Genomic DNA, 18874 nt, shown 5'->3' on the forward strand with positions numbered 1-18874 from the left:
GCGACATACCATAGCCTTCCGTGCTTCAAGTTCCAACCAACTGGCCACTGGTTAGCCCTTCTCTTGGTTTATTCAATTATTCGCGAGTGCAAGATAATGGCTGTACCCGATGGGGGTTTCAAACGGGTTATTGATGAGATGTCGTTCTACTCCAGGCAAGTCACAGCTAAGGTAAAACCAGACAACACTTTCCAGTGAATCCCCGCTCGTACCTGGATAGTCGAGGCGATGAGCCTTCTCAAACTGCCGGAGCCACTTGTGTGGCTTTGTAGCCATAAACACGATATGGCGAGCGTGCGGAGCGTTTCTTAGACGGATGGCATGTTCGGGCTCACAGTGTTCTGGAATCGAGGAAGGATGCCATTTGTTTCGTAAAGTACCTGTGGTAGGGAAGGGGAAGTCAGGGAGTTTTGTGTAAAACGTCCAAGTTCAAGTCTGCTTGAACATGCGATTTGTGCACTAAACCGACGAGCTACTGCCATGCACCACCAGTTCCTTGAAGTGCAAGTTGTTGACGATGAGAGCATTCATCGTATTCTTTGCATTACCTCCAGTTTCGACTCTCGGTCCCCCATGGAGAGGCTGGCTTCAACTGGACAGTACATACACAGCATGATGCAAACAGTTCCCACTTCGTCTTGCCTACATAACAATGCTCAATGACTGCCAAGTCCTCACACTTGAGTGGGTCTGGACTCGGGGAAAGATGGCAATTCTCAGTAGCGGAGGCACGTAGCGTACCGAGAATTAGCCGGTCGTCTCTCTCCTTCGTACTCTCACCTGCCCCTCGAGGCTCAGCTGAGCCGCATTCTAGTCTCTCGTTTTTTCTTCGCTCCCGCCCACCACTCCCTCTCACGGTCCGTCCAAAGCAGCTGAGTCAACAGCCGTTTGTCCAACGCAGCTCGACGACTCGGGTCCTGGTTTCGGGCCAGAAAACCTACCGGTTTTCACCCAGTCCTTTCGAACATCAACTCTTGAGTTACCTTAGCATACTACGTACAAGTACACCCCCTTTCCCACAAGCACCACGCTCTTCCCTTAGCTAACTGGTTGAACGCGTAGATCGAAAATATCTAGATAGAAGTGCATAACGAGTGATGCGTGCACTGGAAGGACGGTAACTCTCTAACTTATCTGGCTGACCATGCAGGGTTGTTAGTGTGGATTTTTCCCACACCTCCCTCGTAGACGGCCTTAGCGGTTAGCTTCAGTGTCGGGGATATAGGGATTGACTCCATGGCCCACAGAGCCACCACTACCGTACTGACAGTTCGGTCAGCTGCGATGAGCAAAGTCTGACATTAGCAAGTAACTTACTTGATTCCATTGTAATCAAGAATACCCTGGTGGACTGGGAAGTCGTACTGGGGCCTGGTGAAACAAAAATGGAGACACGGTCAACCGATAGAGAAGTACAGATACCTACCCGAGGTTCGCCACTCTTTTGCCCATCATCCAACCATTGACAAATAAGAGTGCACGATACGGCTGAGTGGACCCATCAAATGTGAACGATATCGGTACATCGAAGTCTTCTGGGATGCTGAGCTTAAATTGTGGTCACGAAGAACCCAACTCCTGCAGAAGAGGATGGCAGTCCCTCGGACAAGTCTCTTGCCATCCACAAAGAAGTGTTAAACCCAGGCAAATGCCATCCCTGGCGTTCGCCGTACAAACCACCTTCATTCAGAACGCCTCGGACTTTATCCGGGAAACTTTGTCGATGTCGTCAGCTATGCGATATGCTTAAGACGCAAATCGTACTTTGTGTACCCTCCTAGCTTGCCCTGCACCTTCCATTCGTTGAAGTTACCTGCGTTCAACATGAAACCGCGAATGCCGCGGGGGGACTTTTCATCATCGACGTGGTCCTCTGCAGACAATCAAGTATAAGGCAAGAAGTCGCAGCCGCTCACTCACCTCCGTTTTCGTCTAACCCCATGTTATCCTACAACGGTTGTATGAGTATTCCGTTCCGCGAAGGGTAAACATCTCGAGTACCTGAACGACGGTTATCACGTTGTCTTCGCCATATTTCAAAGACCCAGGCGGAAAATAGAAAACCTCGTCTGTCTCCGCAACGACATTTTTGTTGTTCGTAGAACTGCATCCATATCATGAGCATGTTACTCCGCAAGCGTCACAGAAACCCTACTTTCCATACGACGTCTTCAAGAAGACATCGTTGACCCAAACACTTGCGGCAAAAGCTAGCAACATAATCAGGTACCAAGCATGCTTTCACGAGCCGCCAAAAACCGACCTTCGCCGCCATTGATGGACAAATTGACAGACTTGGTTTCCTCGGTAGCGTTAAAATGTCCGTGCCACAGGACAATATTTTCGCAACTGAAGGGAGGCGTGAGCTATACCGTGGAACAAAGAAACAGATTTACAATTCGTAGTCACAGCCATAGAGTACCCGGCCATCGCCGTAGTACGGCTTGAAGGGAATATTCGTCGAAGTGTGGTTGGCGATCGTCCAGTTGACATCAGAAAAGTTCCCTTGGATTTCTGGCAAACTATCGGCATATTTCCAATTAGAAAGTTTGGGCAGTCCAAGTCCGAGACCAGAAAGCGACGGTGACAGATCGGCTGAAAATCCGCCTACTGTGGTGATAGTACTGGCGGCATTCACATCAGGAGAGACGGGGAACCCATTCCAGGTCACCATCCTGACGTTGTCAGGGGCAATAACCGTCAACCTCACGCCCTCGTCTAGATCGCCACGGAGCTCGAGCTTCGAACCTACCATGGTCGCATTACGCACGAGGTAGGGTCCGCCAACAAGAATCGACGCGTTGGTGCCAAACTGCCAGTAGCTTGCGAAATCGCCTCCATCGTTCGAGGGTATCTCTGGGGACCAAAAAGTACCCGCTGTTGCGGTATCGCTATAGAGAACCAACTGTTGGTCTGAGTCCCACAAAGTAACCAACCCTTCAATGCCGGTTAACAACGATACGGTTGTGATACCCTTCAAGGTATTCCATTGGAAGCTGGAACTCTGAGCGCGAATGCGTGGTGTGCCATTAAGAGCTAGCGCCACCTCGTGTTCTTGCAGGGGATCCCCATACAGATATAGGACATCCCTACTACCAATCCGACCCGTATAGAGTACCTGTGCTGTTGCATACCACACCTTGGATGAGCCGAAGGAATAGTCAGTAACAATGATCTTGGACTGTCGGCCACTCAAGGTAATTGCTGACGCCACACGTGGGACTTGAATTGCCTCGGACTCTATTGTGATATTCATCTTGAAGTTGATGGTACTCCTACAGTGGTTCAGTTCAGGCGAGCCTGGATAAATGAGTGAACTCACATCGACGTCGAATCGTTGTGCCTTGCAATGTAAAACGAAGTACCAGTGTCAGGATTGCGCAACATGGTAACATGCACAAAAGGACTTGTGGTTGTGACGGCGCTTGTAGTGGTATCTCCAACATGATCTGTTTTGTAGAACTCAGGGGAGCTTCGTAGGAAGAGCCCTTGACGCTTGAGCTCGGGATACTTAGTTGTAAGTTGTCGATCTTCAGCAATCGCACCACCGTAGTCATATGATGCTGTTGTACAGTGGGCTCCTGATCATAGAGAAAACAGTATAGTAGAAACTCACTGTATACTCCAGGGAATGGCAGCGCACTCCAGGAAGTCCCGCTACGGGAAGAGAGGAAAGGTCAGTGTCCGAAAGACGAGCCAAAAAAGTTGGATGTACCCGTAAAGCATGTAGTAGTTGATGAGCTTAGCGTTTGAAGCCCAAAGGTTCAGGTAGAAAACACTTTCAAAGTCAGGCCCCGTGAGTTCTCGACATTGCTCGTAACCTGATATCGCATTGAATAAATCGTTAATGTGTAGCAATAGGCCGTACCTGGAGCAGTCGGTCCCCAGGCATCAAACGAGCCGCCTTGAAACTTTACGACGTCAGCTTTAGAGACGCATGGGTATTCCGCTGAAACGAACTTCCGGGAAGTACCAAGGTTGCCCAGGGTCCACGCCTGCCCCCGAATTAGAATATATGGACAGAGACAGACTGGCCATTACATACTCTCGTGATAACTGTAATAATTAGTTACCACAGGACTCCAAACCGTTGGGTTAGAGCAATCGAAACCTTGAGGGTATGAGTCTAGCCTAATTACGTCTGACGTCACTGACAGCGTGATGGTCAACAAGCGAGACGAAATTACCCATATATGTCCACGGCGCCCTACCAAGTGTGAAGTTTGCATTCGCCCCACCTTAAAAAAGCGGCCAACTTACTGTTCCATTGATCCAATTCTGACCCTCTACTGGATCGTTAGCCGTGAGAGGCACTACAATGCCGGAATTGTGGTAGACATCTTCGAGTTCTTGGAAGTATGCAGCATGGGTAGCCGGAGACTGCGTGTACTCGTTGTCTAGGGCGACAACGTCAGCAACGTCCAAGCTCGAAATACAACTCCACCGACCAATCTGAACCGCTAAACACTCAAACCTCAGTGAGATGCAGAAGGGAAATCGAAGCGATATTGCCTACCAATAACTGGGCCACCATGATCAATTTGGTACGGAATAGTCTCGGTTATAATACCGTGTATGTAGTCCTGCCACGCTGCATTCCAGTCTGTTGCATTGGTTCTCAGTTCACCTGCAACTTGAGACGTAACCCAGTGGGCAATTCCACCAGCGGTTGTTTCAGCATTTATATAGGGTCCTAGAGACGATGAATACACGGACGGCTGAAGACGCACGCACGTACCGGGCCTCAGGACGATCCATACTCCAACATGTTTAGCAGCTTCGTAAAGAGGTTTCAATGCACGATAGTCATTGAAGTCAACCACGCCGGGTGACGGGTTGATTAGACCCATGTGCGTGTATACACTAATAGCATTGAAACCTGCAGCCTTGACCTTCTGCAGGATGTCAAGCCAGAGGTCGGGGACCGGCAAACGGAAAGTATGGAATTCTCCTGAACTGTCCACGAACATTTTGAATGTACATGAACGTGGAGCGAAAACATCCACTCACTGTATGAAAACTCGCTGACCTTTGATGACCAGGCTGTACTTATCCCATAGTACGTCAGTGGTGCGCCCATTGCCCGTAAGATTTGTTGCTGTAGTTGACTGGGTATCTCGGAGGTGAAGCAGAGTGGACGGGGACGTGTGCAGTATGCTTGCAACCGTCGCAAGGGCAGAGGACCATGATCCCATTGGCCCGACCGGTGATGCGAGAACGCACAACGCTGCAACAAATGCGAGCAGTAGTCCCGGTGCCCTGTGACGCTTCGTGCTCTTGTGCGCGCGCATTCCGGTAGTAGAGAATGAGAGCTCGTCTTCCACGAGCTTTAACTTTTCTCCTGAAGCCATGGTTTTCCTGCGTTCGGGGACTTATAGTCTTCGGAGTCCCTACTGGGGACCGGCTGGGAACTTGGTTGTGCCAGGGCTACCACCTGACTTCGAAGTCGAACAGCGGAAGCAATGCGCGTGGAAGTCAACTCGGCTCCCCATGCCAGCAAAGGTAGCATCATGATTCAGTCACCAAGTCAATTGTCAATTTGTCTCGAACCACAGACCTGAGTACTTGATATATGTACTTCTACAATGGACTCGACAGTAGGGCTAACACGCGTATTTATCCGCGAATACGGCGAAGGCAAAACTTGAACTCCTCTTTGGTTTATCCAGCTTGCATGGCATGGATGTACATGTGATGCAGAAAGTATTACCCATGCCCCTGTTATGCGGTCCGCGGAGGGAGGAAACTTGCAATTCGGGGTGGGTGCGGCATGTGATTCCCCGCTTCAAGTCGGTTTCGTCAGCCTTCTGATGGAATGAAAGGTAGCCCCGCAGACTGGGATGTCGTGGACCGAACGCCGCAATGCGGAGAACGGTTACTATCGGTATGTGCGGAGGGGTTCGCGGGGTTACAGTTACTTGGGTTCTTCTTTCACCGGTGTCAGTTCTGTGACTCCTTCAGTATCAGGGGATTTTCGTCCAAGACTCCTCTGGCGCCCAAAGTCATGGGGATAAACCAAGTCGAGCAAGACACAATGCCAAAGCTTGTTTTGTCGTGATGTCCCGCATAGCCTGCGCGTCTGCACCTGCCCGAGGCGGTGTAAAACCCGATTGCACTCCCCGTAAGATATGACTTGGTGTCAGCACAAACGGCACCTTTTTCGGCCTAGGTGGTCGACTGCCTTTACCCTTGGTTGTAGGAGCGTTGCTACTGGTCACGACGAGTAGATCGCGCTTTGCGACTTCCAGAGCGGGACGAATAAGAGCGGATATGAAGGGTTTCAGTACTGCTGACAATAAAGCCGATGGGGCGAGATTTTGCTCCACGACTTCTTTCGACGCCAGGAAACCTCGGTTGGAAGATTCGCATGGAAAGTGTGAAAGACGAATCTCTCCGACACTTTTTTGAACAGCCAGAATGAGCTCGGGGGGTGAGAGAGTTATTATATCGCGTGGCGAATACCGGAAAGCAGGTAACGTATGTAGAGCAACACTGTTGCTCTGCTCTGCATTCTCATTGCCGGCAGGTGACGGCGGACCATAAATGGCCTGCTCGAGTTCATCTCGAGGTGCAAAGGCCGCACTTAAATCGACCAGGGGAGGTTTTTCGAGCCGCTCTTGATCACGGCGGGGAACGACTGCACATGTCCAGCCGCGAGCGTCCTCTTCAGGCTTGACCTCATACTCCGGGTGCAACCGCTGTTTGATACCACAGACAGGACATGGAAGGTCGCCAGCCATTGGTGTTCCTTCCTTCTCCTTCTCTTTCGCCTTCTTTTTCACCTCGATCGGTACCGCCAAGGAAGTTGGCCTCGGAAAGAGGGGCGTATCTTCCAGCCAGGCGTACACATCACCAACAGTTAGTGGGATATGTGGAGATGAAGTTGAGGCAGCATGTTCCATGTAAAGGTCATGCAGTGTACGCGCCCGTGCCCACTTGATTCCTCGATCAATACAACATCCCAGGTATCAGAATTATCAACCCACCTCGATGGCTTTCCGCTTCCCCGGTAAGAGAGCCAAAAGGTGGCCTGGGCTTGGTACTAGTTTGTAAGGTACACGAATGTTGCTCCTCGGTTTCACATCTGAGAGAAAGTGAACTTCAAGCGTATCGGGATGCGAGAGACTCACGGACCTTTCGCAGTCATCGGTGCCCTTGGGAGTAAGGACCTCAGGATCTGTTCATGGGCTACGGCATGGAAGATTGGTTAGTGTTTTATAGCTATGGAGTGATTTACTTACGGTATTCACTCGGGCCAACGCTAGCTCGGCTTCCAGACAGGTCAGGAGGTGCTATAAATGAATCAGGACTGAGCTGCCGATCGAGTGAGGGTAATGGTGGCAGAGCTCCGCTGGACACAGGGAGAAGAGTGACGTTGCGGTCAACTTCGACATCAATCATCTCGTCAGAACCCAAGACTGAGGTGGAAGACTTGGATGGATCAAGCTAGGGGCGTGATGAGCACCAATAGGATACGGACCGTAACGTCTGACATACATCGACCCAGTGTTCAATCTCCAATCTCCCACCCCCGATCCATTCCAAGAATACCTTAGCTAAGAAGGGATCGTCCGCGGTGCCAATGACCGCAAAGGGTTGCTTATCTACAGTTAGCGGCACTGGAGATACAGCGACAGGTGGAAAGACAGTAACACGAGTCAAGTAGGAGGCTAAGGGCAAAGCCTACATAACAGTTATATCGGGCCAGAGGTCATCGGGTGAGCATACATACATATGAAGGAGCTGTCACCGCAATCATCCATCGATACTGGTGTGGAGAATTAAGCTTTGTCTGACGGTCTGTATGAAGGGTAAAGTAACCGAACACTGTCTAGAAGACATAGAAACTCACCCTTAGTAAGGTAAAGGCTACGGTCTTCAACACGGACGCGGGCCGTGATGTGAAAACGAGACGCTAAGGTATTAGGCAAAAGACCGGCAGCGCCTGTATTTTCGGTCTCAGCTGCTACCTTTGTCTCTAAGTCAATAGCAAGGTCGAGTTCTGGCCGTGCTGCACTTCGGTGGGGATAGGTCATACGGAACTGTGGCCGTTGTCGTTCTGTACTAATGTGTGGCATGGTAACTTGTCGATGAGGATGCTCATCGATACTGGTTATATCTACGTCTTGTGCTTCATTGTGAACGTGAATACATCGTCTCTTTGGCGCTCTACCGAGGAATGGCGCAAGCGATGGGGAGTCAGCGTGAAGGCCCAGAGTACGAGAGAGAAGGGTACTGGGTATTACGGCCGCATCTTGCGAAGTGAACTGTTGCTGATCGGCGTCGGGTGGTGAGATGAAATGCCCCTCGACGCCCACTGCACGTTCGAAGAGCCTCCTAAGCCCGACCACGTTACCACCCCAAGGTACCTCTACACCTTCTTGTTGATACGTCTTCCAAACGTCGTCGTCGGGGGTAACGGGGAGAGCGCATGCTGTTATACACACATCATGACTAGCCCATTCTATACCATGTGCCAAGCGCGCATGATTGAGAAGGCCTTGAAGGGTTGTGAATTGTGTGCGAGAACAGGTTGGGCACGCAAGGATCGCTAACTGATTCGCTTCTGGGCCGTCGGGGGCCAAGCGAATGTAGAGTAGTTTCTTGGGTTGCGAGAGCTTCGGGACGCGAGATGCTCGCGTTTTCGAAACTCGCTGAGGCGGCGGCGGCGGCGGCACAGAGACTAAGGGAGAGAATGAACGAGGGGTCATTTCTGGTTCTTCCGGAGCAGCTGTGTCGAATATGATGGATGAGGGTGCCTCCAGGGCGTCGAGGGCATCGAGTGCGGCTTCCTGGAATTCATCGACCTCCGTTGCTGGTGTGGACACCTCGGTCTCTTTCTGGCTCTCCAAAGAGTTCAGTAAGAGGGTAGCCCATTGAATACGCCCCTCAATAGTTGCCAAAAGGCGCTGTCGCAAAGCAACTTCGAGGTCCACCTCATCGTAAAGCGGTTGATATGACCGAATGTCTGGTGAGGCTGGCGTTTCAGCGTTGGCCAACGTGAGCACCCACACGAACGCACGACAATGCGCGCTGGACGTACCCGGATCCGCCAAGGACTCGCTTTCAGCATCGCTGGATGACACATCATAAGAAAGGCGCTGTCTCTTCCGACTGCTGGACTCGAGGCCTGCCTGACCCGTGATTGTCGAATAATTCATACGGTCCCATCAGTACCTTCTGGCGTCAGCCAAGTCTCGTATAGAGAGCAAGTGAACAACCACCCAACGTAACGACCCCCCGTCCAGGGGTGGACAACCCCTGTCATTTCATTATGTATGAGAACTGAATGTCTAGTACGTAACACGTAGTACATGAAATCTCCACTCGTCATACCCAGCTCACTGTTCAAGAAGATCCCGCCGTATAAACACGTCCTAAAGCAATCTCCTGGAATCTATGCAAAACATTAAGTACACGGGTGTTCAAAGCCCGACGCTACTTACTTGTCGTACAATGACAATGCACCTGCAGCTGCGACACCTCGCAAGATATTCGCACCAGCGCCATCTGAGGTTTATGCGTCAATAACAACCGTTGCATGGTACATGCTTCACAGAACGTACTAAAGAGAGCCTTTGCCCCTTCTTTCGCAACAATGTGTCTTCCAGCGTCAACAAACGACTTGTAATGGACCTGAGTGCAAAAAAGGAGAGCGGAAGTTATCAGGAGTGGAGGGTATTTTACAGCAAGAGATGCAAACCTTCTCTCCGCTTGTCATCATCATCCGACGTCTAATAGTGTCCATGGGGTATGAAGCCAAGGCTGCTCCCTGAGTGATCATATAAACCTTCTTGTTATTCTAACAACACAAAACACCGACCGTCGTGCACATCCAGCCCACCGCGAAAGACGCCAGAAAGTTGCCTTTCAAAGGACCAACGAGTACAGTGTCTTTGACCGTATCGTAGCCGCCGAAGCTTGTGCGCTACGTCTTCAGCAGTCTAACGCACGCAGGAGACGAACTTACTAGAGACCACGGTAAACGATGATGCCAAGAACACTGGGAACGAATCCTCGATACAGTCCCACGATTCCATCAGAACGTAGGGTTTGTCTGTATACATCGATGAGGCCAGTATATTGACGTTGTCCTCCCTTTCCAACATTCTTCAGGTCAGCGGAAAGTCGAGTTCTGGCGCTGCAGAGAACGTCGGTCTTCCTCAAGACATAAAGAAGAAACATACTAGTCCAATGAATAGACGAAGAGTGAGCTTGATGCTCCTGCAGCGGCACCGCTGGCAACGTTCCCTATGTGGGACGACATCAGTACGCTGCATTTCATGTTTTACTATAGGACTCACCGAAGACCCACAAGCCAAACCCATCAGCCTTCTTGTATCCAAGTCTCCGTTTGAAATCATCTTTGAACGCGAAGTTCAAAGCCTGCGTGGGAAAGTACCTGATTACATTGGTACCATTCCCTCTCCAAACTAAATGGCCGAGTGGGTCGTGATCAGGAGGGTGGAATCAAAATTATTGCGTACAGCTGGCTAGCCCTTCTTCCGCATAAGTTTTCTTGAAGCAGTCTAGAATACCATTATAAGGAGAGCTTAAGCGGCCTGCCGCTATCATTGCGCCCTGGTTCTGTATCAATAACTTGACACGCTCGATAGGAGCGGCCGCTGTCTTTGATATGGTCGCAGCAACCCCGCCCATCAGGAAGTCGGCTGCATAGCAAATCAGAAGAAGACAACCGGGTTGTCGGAAGCAGTAGACCTACCGAGGAAAGTGCTGGACTGTGCCGGAGTTTTCTGTCCAGACATGGATGACGAAGCAATAGCCAATCACTTATAACTGAGTGAGGAGTGAGTGAAAGTGAATATTGTCAAACGACCACCACACCTTAATATGTAGTGCCCACAGCCCATAGGGAATTATCGGAAGGAATGCCAGAGGCGCCAAAGCCGTCAACGAGCAACTGTGCGAGGCTGTGAGACATCTTCTCTGGTTACGAGCAATCCCATTGGCCTTCCAATATTGAACGTTGATGCACGCTTGATTCATAGCTGTGGTCTTCCACGGAGCGCTGAGGAACACCTGTCCTACTGGTGAAGACTGATTGGTACCGTTCCGATCCGGTCACCACGACACGTCGATAGTTCATACTCGTAGTAGCAGTGTATCTTCCACCAGCATTTCAAAACACACTGATATTTGGGCGAGTGGCTGGTACCGTTACCTACAAGAAAAAGTACTGTGATCGCACGAACGGTTGTCGTTGTGGCATGCCCCAGGCCTAAGGGGGAGTGTTTCTGAGCGTGCCCTGCACAGAATCTCTCAACACCGATTGGCATGCGTTGATCCGGGCTGAAGGTTCCGGGGACTTGATGAACGGCGGAATCCGGAGCACGGGATTGTCACAGCGCGTCAGCGTCACACACGCGTGCCGTCACGCTTGGCTCGTTTATCCACTCGGCAGCGAGCTACATAGTGTCCCTACGTGCTCTGAACCCTCGGGCAACCGTCATTTATCATGGGTATCAAGGGTCTGACTGCGCTCATCTCAGAGCATGCACCCAAAGCAATCATCGAACACGACATCAAAACACTCTTCGGTCGCAAAGTCGCCATTGACGCGTCGATGTCCATCTACCAATTCCTCATTGCCGTGCGACAGAAGGACGGAGAATTGCTGACGAATGACGCAGGTGAAACGACAAGTCATTTGATGGGGTTCTTCTATAGGACTATCAGGATCGCCGAGAACGGTATTAAGCCAGCATATGTATTCGATGGGCGGCCTCCGGAACTGAAGGCTGGAGTGGTGGGTGGTATATATCATATGAAAGTGTCAATATTCTGACTGTCTCCAGCTGTCTAAACGACTTGAGAGGAGAGAAGAAGCCAAGGCGGAGGGGGAGGAAGCGAAGGAAACAGGCACAGCGGAGGATGTAGAGAGGTTTACCAGACGGACCGTCAAAGTTACTAGAGAACATAACGACGGAGTGTCAAAAGCTTCTAAGGTTGATGGGGATTCCCGTGGTCATCGTAGGCTTTCCGATTGTCGAAGCAACTAAGTGTTCATTGAGACATGTCCATTACAGGCCCCGTCAGAAGCAGAAGCACAGTGTGCGGAACTAGCACGAGGTGGAAAGGTCGGCCTGCGGATCTGATGTTACGTTTCTTGGTTATTGAGTAATGATTCAGGTTTATGCAGCTGGCTCGGAGGACATGGATACTCTAACATTCAACACTCCTATCCTATTCCGCCACCTTACCTTTTCCGAGGCTAAAAAGGCGCCCTATATCGGAAATTCAACTTCAGAAAGTCCTTGAAGGACTACAAATGAGCATGTCAGAAGTTCGTATTTCGATTCATCTATCTTTCTTGGCGAGGTGTTGATATTACGTGGGTGAACAGTTCATTGATCTGTGTATTCTGCTGGGTTGCGATTATTTGGAGCCTATAAGAGGCATTGGTCCGAAGAACGCATTAAAATTGATCAGGGAGTTCGGTGGACTAAAAGGCGTTGTCGAGCACCTGCGAGAAAAGTACGCACCCGAGCTGATCGAGGTCCAGCACTGATATATCCTTTCCCTTCGACCAGACAAGCTGAAAAAGAAGAAAAGGCAGCTGACGCCGAGGATGGAACAAAAAGGAAGAAAGGTGGGGTTCATGTCCCGGAAGACTGGCCATGGGAAGAAGCGAAGAAGTTGTTCGAGAGTCCGGACGTCATACCGGCTTCGGAAGTGGAGGTATTAATTCCGCTAGGGGTTATTCTTTTTAATATGCTAATTCCAGTACCCAGCTCGAGTGGAAGGATCCAGACATCGAGGGTCTAGTACAGTTCCTGGTGACCGAGAAGGGGTTCAAGTTCGTAGACGTATTTCTTCGTTCAGTGTTATTCCAATCTGATGTCCCTTGCAGTGAGGATCGCGTTCGAAAAGGAGCAGAGAAACTCCAGAAATGTCTTAGCTCCAAGCAACAAGGACGCCTCGACGGATTTTTCACCGTTAAACCCAAAGAGGCAGATGACAAGGAAGTCAAAGGTCGGGGAAAGAGTACCAAGAGTCAGAGTAAGACTACTGAGGGCAAGGGAAAAACTTCGAAAACGGGAACAAAACGTAAGGCTGAAGAGAAAGCGGAATCGTCGGGGAGCAAAAAGACCAAGAACAAGAAGTAGCCCATTTCTTGACACTTACGATTTTCATGTATCACTATTCTGCATTTGTACGTTATCTACATACGTTCTAGTTACATCCGCTAGTTATTGGTGTCTGGTCGTTTGCCCTTGGTTATAGTATATTGATATCTTCATAAACCAGAGCAACAAAAATCGGAATCATTCCAATCATGAAGAAACGTTCGTGTCATAGGAGGGGTGTAAGTACAGGTCCAGTTCATTAAGTCATCAAGATTGGATCATCTGAGGCATGCGAGCGGCGAAGCCAAACCAGTGGTAAATTTCAAGTCCCTTAGTGAAGAGCGGCTCCCGCATAGTTACATCTGGGATCACCTGCGCTTATTCTTCGTACTGGCTGAAGTAATTGTCGGAAGAACCGCTGGTCGATACACATGGAAGTCCTGCGTCTAGAGTCAGATGCTAAGGACAACCGGTTGGTTCTGTCTTGGAGTTCGGTGGTGGTTCCTGGTGAACGTCCACGAAATCCAGACTCGGAAACGGTGAACGCGCCGACACGTCAAATCTGAGCGTGAGAAACGTTCTGCGCTTTGGACCGGCAACTATTCGACAGAGCACGATCACTAGCTCGCCGGCTAACACCCTCGTTTTGATGGGAGCCAATTTCGTGGGTTCGAGGATGGCTAGGATGCAACTGTGGTTTACTGCCGGTAGCCGTTGAAGGGGACCGAACGCGAGATGTCATGCACGGTCTCGGCGAAGTGAAGGATGCTTTGGCAGGCGTACGCGGATGCTGTAGTCCAAGGCCTGAATTAATGCTCGCCCGTCTCGGTAGTAGCGGTGGAGTGTTCTCATCGATGTCCGTTCTACGCATTGAGGAAGGCTTCTTTGGATATTGGCACTCCGATAGGGCACCGGCCCGTCCCGCCAAAGGTGCACCCGTCCGCGTGTTAGATATAGGCTCCCGCTCAGCAAGGGGGCTTTGTGGAGGCGAAGCAGATGAACTGCGCGGTTGACGACAAGCGGCACATCCGCTCCGGTATTCGGAGCTGCTAGTTCGTCGATGTGGTAATCGGGAGTTAATTAAGCGGGGACTAATAGAGAGTCTTGGTTTGCTTTTGTGACTCGGATTAATGACGGCACGGGAGGACGGCGTATCTGCTAGCCCTGGCCACGGTATGTCTTCATTACGGTTAAGAGCTGTCATCTCGAGCGGTTTGGGGTTTTCCTTCTCGGTCTGCTCCAAATGAATTCCTTCGACATTTTGGTGAGGGGGATATATGGATGCCTCTTTCGAAGTGGCCTGGCGTGGTGCACCTTCCTGTCGAATGTTGGCTAACTCTAAGGCCAACGCACGAAGCCCTCGAGAGGTGCACCTGATCTTTTCGTCCAGGAGCCTCCATGGTCGTAGTTTAGATAGAACGCGAGGCATTATAGAGAGGACAGGACCATCCGCGTCGCCATTACCCTGAAGGGCATGACATATCCCAAACAGGAGTTCTGTCGGGATTGGTGCAGGGTATGGTCTGTGTTCCAAGCCAGCAGAGAGAACCTTCAGCACGCGTTCCACCACGTTTCCAAGTTCGGTTGGGAGCTCAACAATAGTAGGCTGAAGACAGGGACCAGATACAGCATGAAAGTTTTCAACGGCACATGTCCCTAACAACGGGAATGTGATACGACTTGTCTCCATCGACGGCTGGAGGCTGGTGCATAAACGGCTGGGCTGCCAATAGTCCACCTTAGTAGCTGATCTCACCTTTCAGATGGCGGTTACACAGAGTAAGTATCTTGAAATCGACTAATTGTACAGTTCAGCGACCCCGCTGTCCCCGATTTCCTTGTAGTGTGCGTGCTGGGCTTCGTGAAGTTTTCGGGGCTCCTTTCGGAGTGCTTCAATGTGTCCGCGTCTCGAGTAATACTGGTCCTTAAATTCCCGGAAAACCGACAAGGTAATAAGAAATGATGTCCTCTGGTACCTGAAATGCAGGCAGATGAAGACACAATTGATCTTGTCCGCGGGATGCGTACATACCTCCGGGTCGTGTGGGCACGTCTAGGGCTCTAGCGTGAAGGTCTGCCTCAGACCCCGGCTTATTCGACAACGTTCTTTTTTTATGTACGCGAACCTACTTATCGAGACATCTGATTTGGTCTGGTCTGGTTCCGAGTCGCGAGCGGCTCAGGGTAAAGTCGATTTTCAATCCGCTCGTCGGCTGCAACTTTAGCATCCTCCGAAATGACAAATGCCAAGTCCTGAAGTTTGTCGATTGCGCTTCCAGTCACTTACTAAACGAGTGTTGGGGTTTCAGCATGCGAGCTACTTCGACAGCGTTAGTCTCGTCAGGTGTCCTCAAACTAGAAGATTTCTGAACGTCTGACCGCCACAATCTTCACTCGGCTATGAATTCCATCAGACATGGGTGACAAGTGACTTACCTTTTCTGGCACGGAAAGCATATTTTGAGTTTGACATGACTATCAGGCACGTGACCAGTCCGACGCGTCTGCGCGTCGAAGAAGTTCCCAGGGTTGAGTGGACCTACGCCTGGCCGGTCAGTGCGAGGAAGAAATATCAACAAGCCAGTATGATTACGCCGTCGACATCCAAACTCGCCCGCGCCGTCCCCTTCACGCCCAGGCGGCCGGCATCCACTTCATCAAGCTCAGACATTCCCCGCGCTACCACACCATCCATCCTCGGAACAACAGCCAAAAAATACAAGGCAGCATTATCAGCAGAGTCGCGCCTCCGAACCAACAAGTCTTCCTCACCCGTATTGCTTTCCCCCGTTCCTGGGTCACCACCTAAATCATCATCCTACGATGGCACACGGCCAAAGACACCCTCCACGCCACGCGGCACGAGTCCAAATCCCGCCATTTTCATGAGTCCAGGCGACATGTCTATGGATGTCAGCAGAGTCGATCCGGAGGAGGTGCTCGTAGATTATCAGACTGTTGAGCCCGGAGATGTGTCAGGGGACTTGGAAGATGACAGTCAAACACCTGACTATGGAAAGGAAGACAAGGTTCTCGTATCTATTCGGTACATACGTCGTCTCGCTTTGAGAGACCGCGACGTTCTTACCCTTCTCCCAGCATTCGCCCTGCGACCGGTCACCAGGCCTGGGATGCATCAATACCGAAAAGCATCAAACTCCTTCCGCAACATGCAAAGTCAACGCTGAATGCCCCTCCCGAATTTCATTTTGATGAGGTCCTAACAGGATCAGAGAACAAACCTGTTTACAACGCTGTCGCAAGAAGTCACGTATGTGCCGCCATGGAGGGTTACAATGCAGTGATATTCGCCTACGGGCAAACTGCCAGTGGAAAGACATTTACCCTTGTGCGTTTTCACGCGTGCGCCCGCTCACTGCTCTGATACCTACACACGCGTACAGTCGGGAAATGAAGATCAGCCCGGTATCATTCCTCGTGCTATGAAGGACGTCTTTGCTCACATCCGTCGCACGTCCACACGTGAATATCTCCTTCGCTGCTCCTACCTCGAGATATACAACGAAACCATTTATGATCTGCTCGCGCCACCTTCCGTGGCCGCAACACAGCCTGTACAACTAATTGGACAGGGCATATTGTCTCCGCTAAGAGAAGAGGTAGTCACCAGCTTGAAGAGCGTACGGGAGGTGATGGAGAGAGGTGAAAGACATCGAAGAACCGCCAGCACGGACTGGAATGAGAGAAGTAGCAGAAGTCACAGCGTGTTCAGGCTTGTGATTGAGAGCAGGGAAAGAGGCGAGGGCAAGCCAGAGGCAAGCGGGCGACAAACCCCGGGCTTGCGACCACCTACTCCTGGCGGAACGCGGTTACAGACGATCGGCGGCCGGAGTGTTCAGATGTCTGTTCTGGTCAGCGTCACTTTCCCGGTAAACATTTCAGACAAGCTGATCCTTCACCACAGAGTTTGATTGATTTGGCGGGCTCGGAAAAAGCAACTTCAGACAAGGAGCGCACACGGGAAGGCAAATACATTAACACAAGGTCAGCCTGTCTATTCTCCTTGTATCCCATAACTTATTCAACGGACCACAGCTTGCTCACCTTAGGAAGCGTCATCGGCACATTAGCGGAGAACGCCGCAAAGAATAAAACGTAAGATCACCTGGTGCATGACTTAAGTGTTAACCTGACTTGTTAATAGCGACCACGTACCGTACCGCAACTCCAAACTTACCCGTCTACTCCAACCCTCCCTCTCGGGTGATGCACGCATCAGTGTCGTCTGTACCGTCAACCCAGACGCCAATGCTGTTACGGAGACGACTAGTACTCTCGGGTTCGCCGCACGAATCAAGCGCGTGCAATTACATGCGAAGAAGAAGGAGGTCGTAGACACAGAAGCCCTTATCGAGCGGTACCGCAAGGAGATCGAAGAATTGAAGCAGAAGCTTGCGGAACGTGAAGCAGAGGCACCAGCCCGGAACAGAAGACTGAGCGCAAGAGAAGTAGGTTGCCTCTTCTTTTTTCTCTGCCTTCGGTGTTTCCTCAAAGAACGGACGTGACATCTGCAGCAAGTCGACGAATCAAAGGCAATGAGGGATCTTAATTCGAGGATACAGCAACTTACCAAACTCATCCTGACGAGCCAATCCGTCGACGAGAACAAGGGAGATGAATCGAGGCCAGCAAGCCCTTCCAAAGTTGATTTCGACATGTCACCTTACCAGGTGGGTAGCACACAATGCTGCGCTTTTATTGTGTTTATTTAAAGATTAAATTTGTTTAAAGCTCCAGCAAGAGCTTCTAGCCACACGTCGGCAGATCGAATCTCAATCGAACCAGATCTTGTCTCTGGAGGCAGCCCTGCTGGCGCGTCCTGAAATCTCACCGGACGCACCTGAATCTGAAAAGGACAAGCTTATCGCCGAACAGCAGAAGACGATCAGAGAGCTCGAGATCGTCGTTCGCGGGTACGAAGATAACCTAGGAGAGCCCCTCCGACAAGTCAAGGAAGACGTTGAGCGGGAGTGGGGCGAGCGCCTGCAAGCCGAGGTGCAAAAACGAGAAGAAAAGGAGGCGTGGGCGACGGAATTGGTGCGTCAACTGGAGAAAGAGAAACGAGCGCGTACAAAGTTGGAGGAGGAACGACGTGCATTGGCAGCATTCGTCAGCAAATTCGATTCCCTAGGCTTGGGTGCCGGAAGCAACCTGAGTTCGAAGCTGAAGCCTGCGAAACCCACCCCGGGCGGCGCAACGACAGCCTTTGTTGAACGTCAACAGAACCGACACAGTATGAACCTCAACACTACTACCATCCTGGAAGAATCGCCGATGAGGATGGATGTGAAGAATCAGCCGAGGTTGCTGGATCAAACGCCGGAAGAGGATTGGAGCATTGTAGAAGATGCGAGCTTTGAGGTAGAAGCTAGCAAGCTAAAGGTTGGGGGGAAGAGAGCTGAGAGTCCCTTGAAAGAGGTATTTGGACGAAAGGAGAATATACCACTGTAGGGTATAGTTATGAGATTAATATTCTGTGTCTGTACGCATGTTTGTCTACTGCTTTGCTTTGTGTTGCCTATGATATCCAAGAATTGTTAAATGTTTTTATTGGCTGACTGGGTCTCACATGAGCAGCAAGTAGTACTAATTGGCAAACTGAGATTCCACAGAACATTGTATATGAGCACTTATGGACTCCTGTTTGGGAGTAGTTCAGGATGTGATATGTTAGCAGTGGGTTTCAGCTTATCTTCAGTTTAGCCAGACTAGATCTAGAGAAGTAATCTTATCAACCAACATTGGCTAAGAAGTCATTGTACATC

At 50.6% G+C, this 18874-nt stretch overlaps 7 protein-coding genes across 7 annotated transcripts; 3 read left to right on the forward strand and 4 right to left on the reverse strand.

Annotated features, from left to right (window-relative positions):
- Nucleotides 1-898: 898 nt before the first annotated feature.
- Nucleotides 899-5568, reverse strand: F5J12DRAFT_800955 (glycoside hydrolase family 35 protein). Its single transcript, XM_051744350.1, has 20 exons — nucleotides 5011-5568; nucleotides 4739-4956; nucleotides 4517-4693; nucleotides 4257-4397; nucleotides 4046-4150; nucleotides 3961-3995; nucleotides 3869-3911; nucleotides 3716-3821; nucleotides 3617-3657; nucleotides 3323-3563; nucleotides 2397-3275; nucleotides 2264-2349; nucleotides 2156-2210; nucleotides 2002-2104; nucleotides 1921-1948; nucleotides 1765-1873; nucleotides 1572-1715; nucleotides 1427-1543; nucleotides 1318-1371; nucleotides 899-1263 (listed from the first exon to the last, which is right to left on the reverse strand). The coding sequence occupies exons 1-20, from the start codon at nucleotides 5349-5351 to the stop codon at nucleotides 1131-1133; spliced, it is 3156 nt and encodes a 1051-aa protein (XP_051604089.1). The 5' UTR covers nucleotides 5352-5568; the 3' UTR covers nucleotides 899-1130.
- Nucleotides 5505-9226, reverse strand: F5J12DRAFT_295233 (uncharacterized protein). The gene is made up of 8 exons (XM_051738775.1): nucleotides 9044-9226; nucleotides 7853-8977; nucleotides 7733-7800; nucleotides 7498-7683; nucleotides 7242-7446; nucleotides 7135-7188; nucleotides 6987-7084; nucleotides 5505-6935 (listed from the first exon to the last, which is right to left on the reverse strand). Exons 1-8 carry the CDS (start codon nucleotides 9159-9161, stop codon nucleotides 6003-6005), a joined length of 2787 nt encoding a protein of 928 aa, XP_051604090.1. The 5' UTR covers nucleotides 9162-9226; the 3' UTR covers nucleotides 5505-6002.
- Nucleotides 9115-10830, reverse strand: F5J12DRAFT_800964 (mitochondrial carrier domain-containing protein). Its single transcript, XM_051744351.1, has 9 exons — nucleotides 10724-10830; nucleotides 10488-10670; nucleotides 10305-10433; nucleotides 10188-10251; nucleotides 9971-10141; nucleotides 9824-9920; nucleotides 9704-9772; nucleotides 9439-9636; nucleotides 9115-9397 (listed from the first exon to the last, which is right to left on the reverse strand). Exons 1-8 carry the CDS (start codon nucleotides 10764-10766, stop codon nucleotides 9439-9441), a joined length of 954 nt encoding a protein of 317 aa, XP_051604091.1. The 5' UTR covers nucleotides 10767-10830; the 3' UTR covers nucleotides 9115-9397.
- A 646-nt stretch (nucleotides 10831-11476) lies between these two features.
- Nucleotides 11477-13127, forward strand: F5J12DRAFT_902991 (PIN domain-like protein; the record flags this gene model as incomplete). Its single annotated transcript, XM_051748347.1, has 9 exons — nucleotides 11477-11767; nucleotides 11817-11948; nucleotides 12048-12098; nucleotides 12151-12271; nucleotides 12303-12304; nucleotides 12365-12495; nucleotides 12552-12699; nucleotides 12753-12817; nucleotides 12872-13127. 9 exons carry the CDS (start codon nucleotides 11477-11479, stop codon nucleotides 13125-13127), a joined length of 1197 nt encoding a protein of 398 aa, XP_051604092.1.
- Nucleotides 13128-13644: 517 nt separating this feature from the next.
- On the reverse strand, nucleotides 13645-14778 carry F5J12DRAFT_779647 (uncharacterized protein; the record flags this gene model as incomplete). The annotated part of the gene is made up of 1 exon (XM_051742401.1): nucleotides 13645-14778. The coding sequence occupies one exon, from the start codon at nucleotides 14776-14778 to the stop codon at nucleotides 13645-13647; it is 1134 nt and encodes a 377-aa protein (XP_051604093.1).
- An 849-nt stretch (nucleotides 14779-15627) lies between these two features.
- Nucleotides 15628-16403, forward strand: F5J12DRAFT_295901 (uncharacterized protein). The gene has a single exon (XM_051738779.1). The coding sequence runs from the start codon at nucleotides 15674-15676 to the stop codon at nucleotides 16274-16276; it is 603 nt and encodes a 200-aa protein (XP_051604094.1). The 5' UTR covers nucleotides 15628-15673; the 3' UTR covers nucleotides 16277-16403.
- F5J12DRAFT_800983 (kinesin motor domain-containing protein) lies at nucleotides 16363-18641 on the forward strand. The gene is made up of 7 exons (XM_051744352.1): nucleotides 16363-16437; nucleotides 16493-16960; nucleotides 17014-17093; nucleotides 17145-17204; nucleotides 17254-17557; nucleotides 17624-17779; nucleotides 17841-18641. The coding sequence occupies exons 1-7, from the start codon at nucleotides 16372-16374 to the stop codon at nucleotides 18558-18560; spliced, it is 1854 nt and encodes a 617-aa protein (XP_051604095.1). The 5' UTR covers nucleotides 16363-16371; the 3' UTR covers nucleotides 18561-18641.
- The last annotated feature ends 233 nt before the right edge of the window (nucleotides 18642-18874 follow it).

This window comes from Pisolithus orientalis (genome assembly GCF_024613125.1).
Source record: "Pisolithus orientalis strain OTSU chromosome Unknown F5J12scaffold_3, whole genome shotgun sequence".
In the NCBI taxonomy this organism is placed as follows: Eukaryota; Fungi; Basidiomycota; class Agaricomycetes; order Boletales; family Pisolithaceae; genus Pisolithus; species Pisolithus orientalis.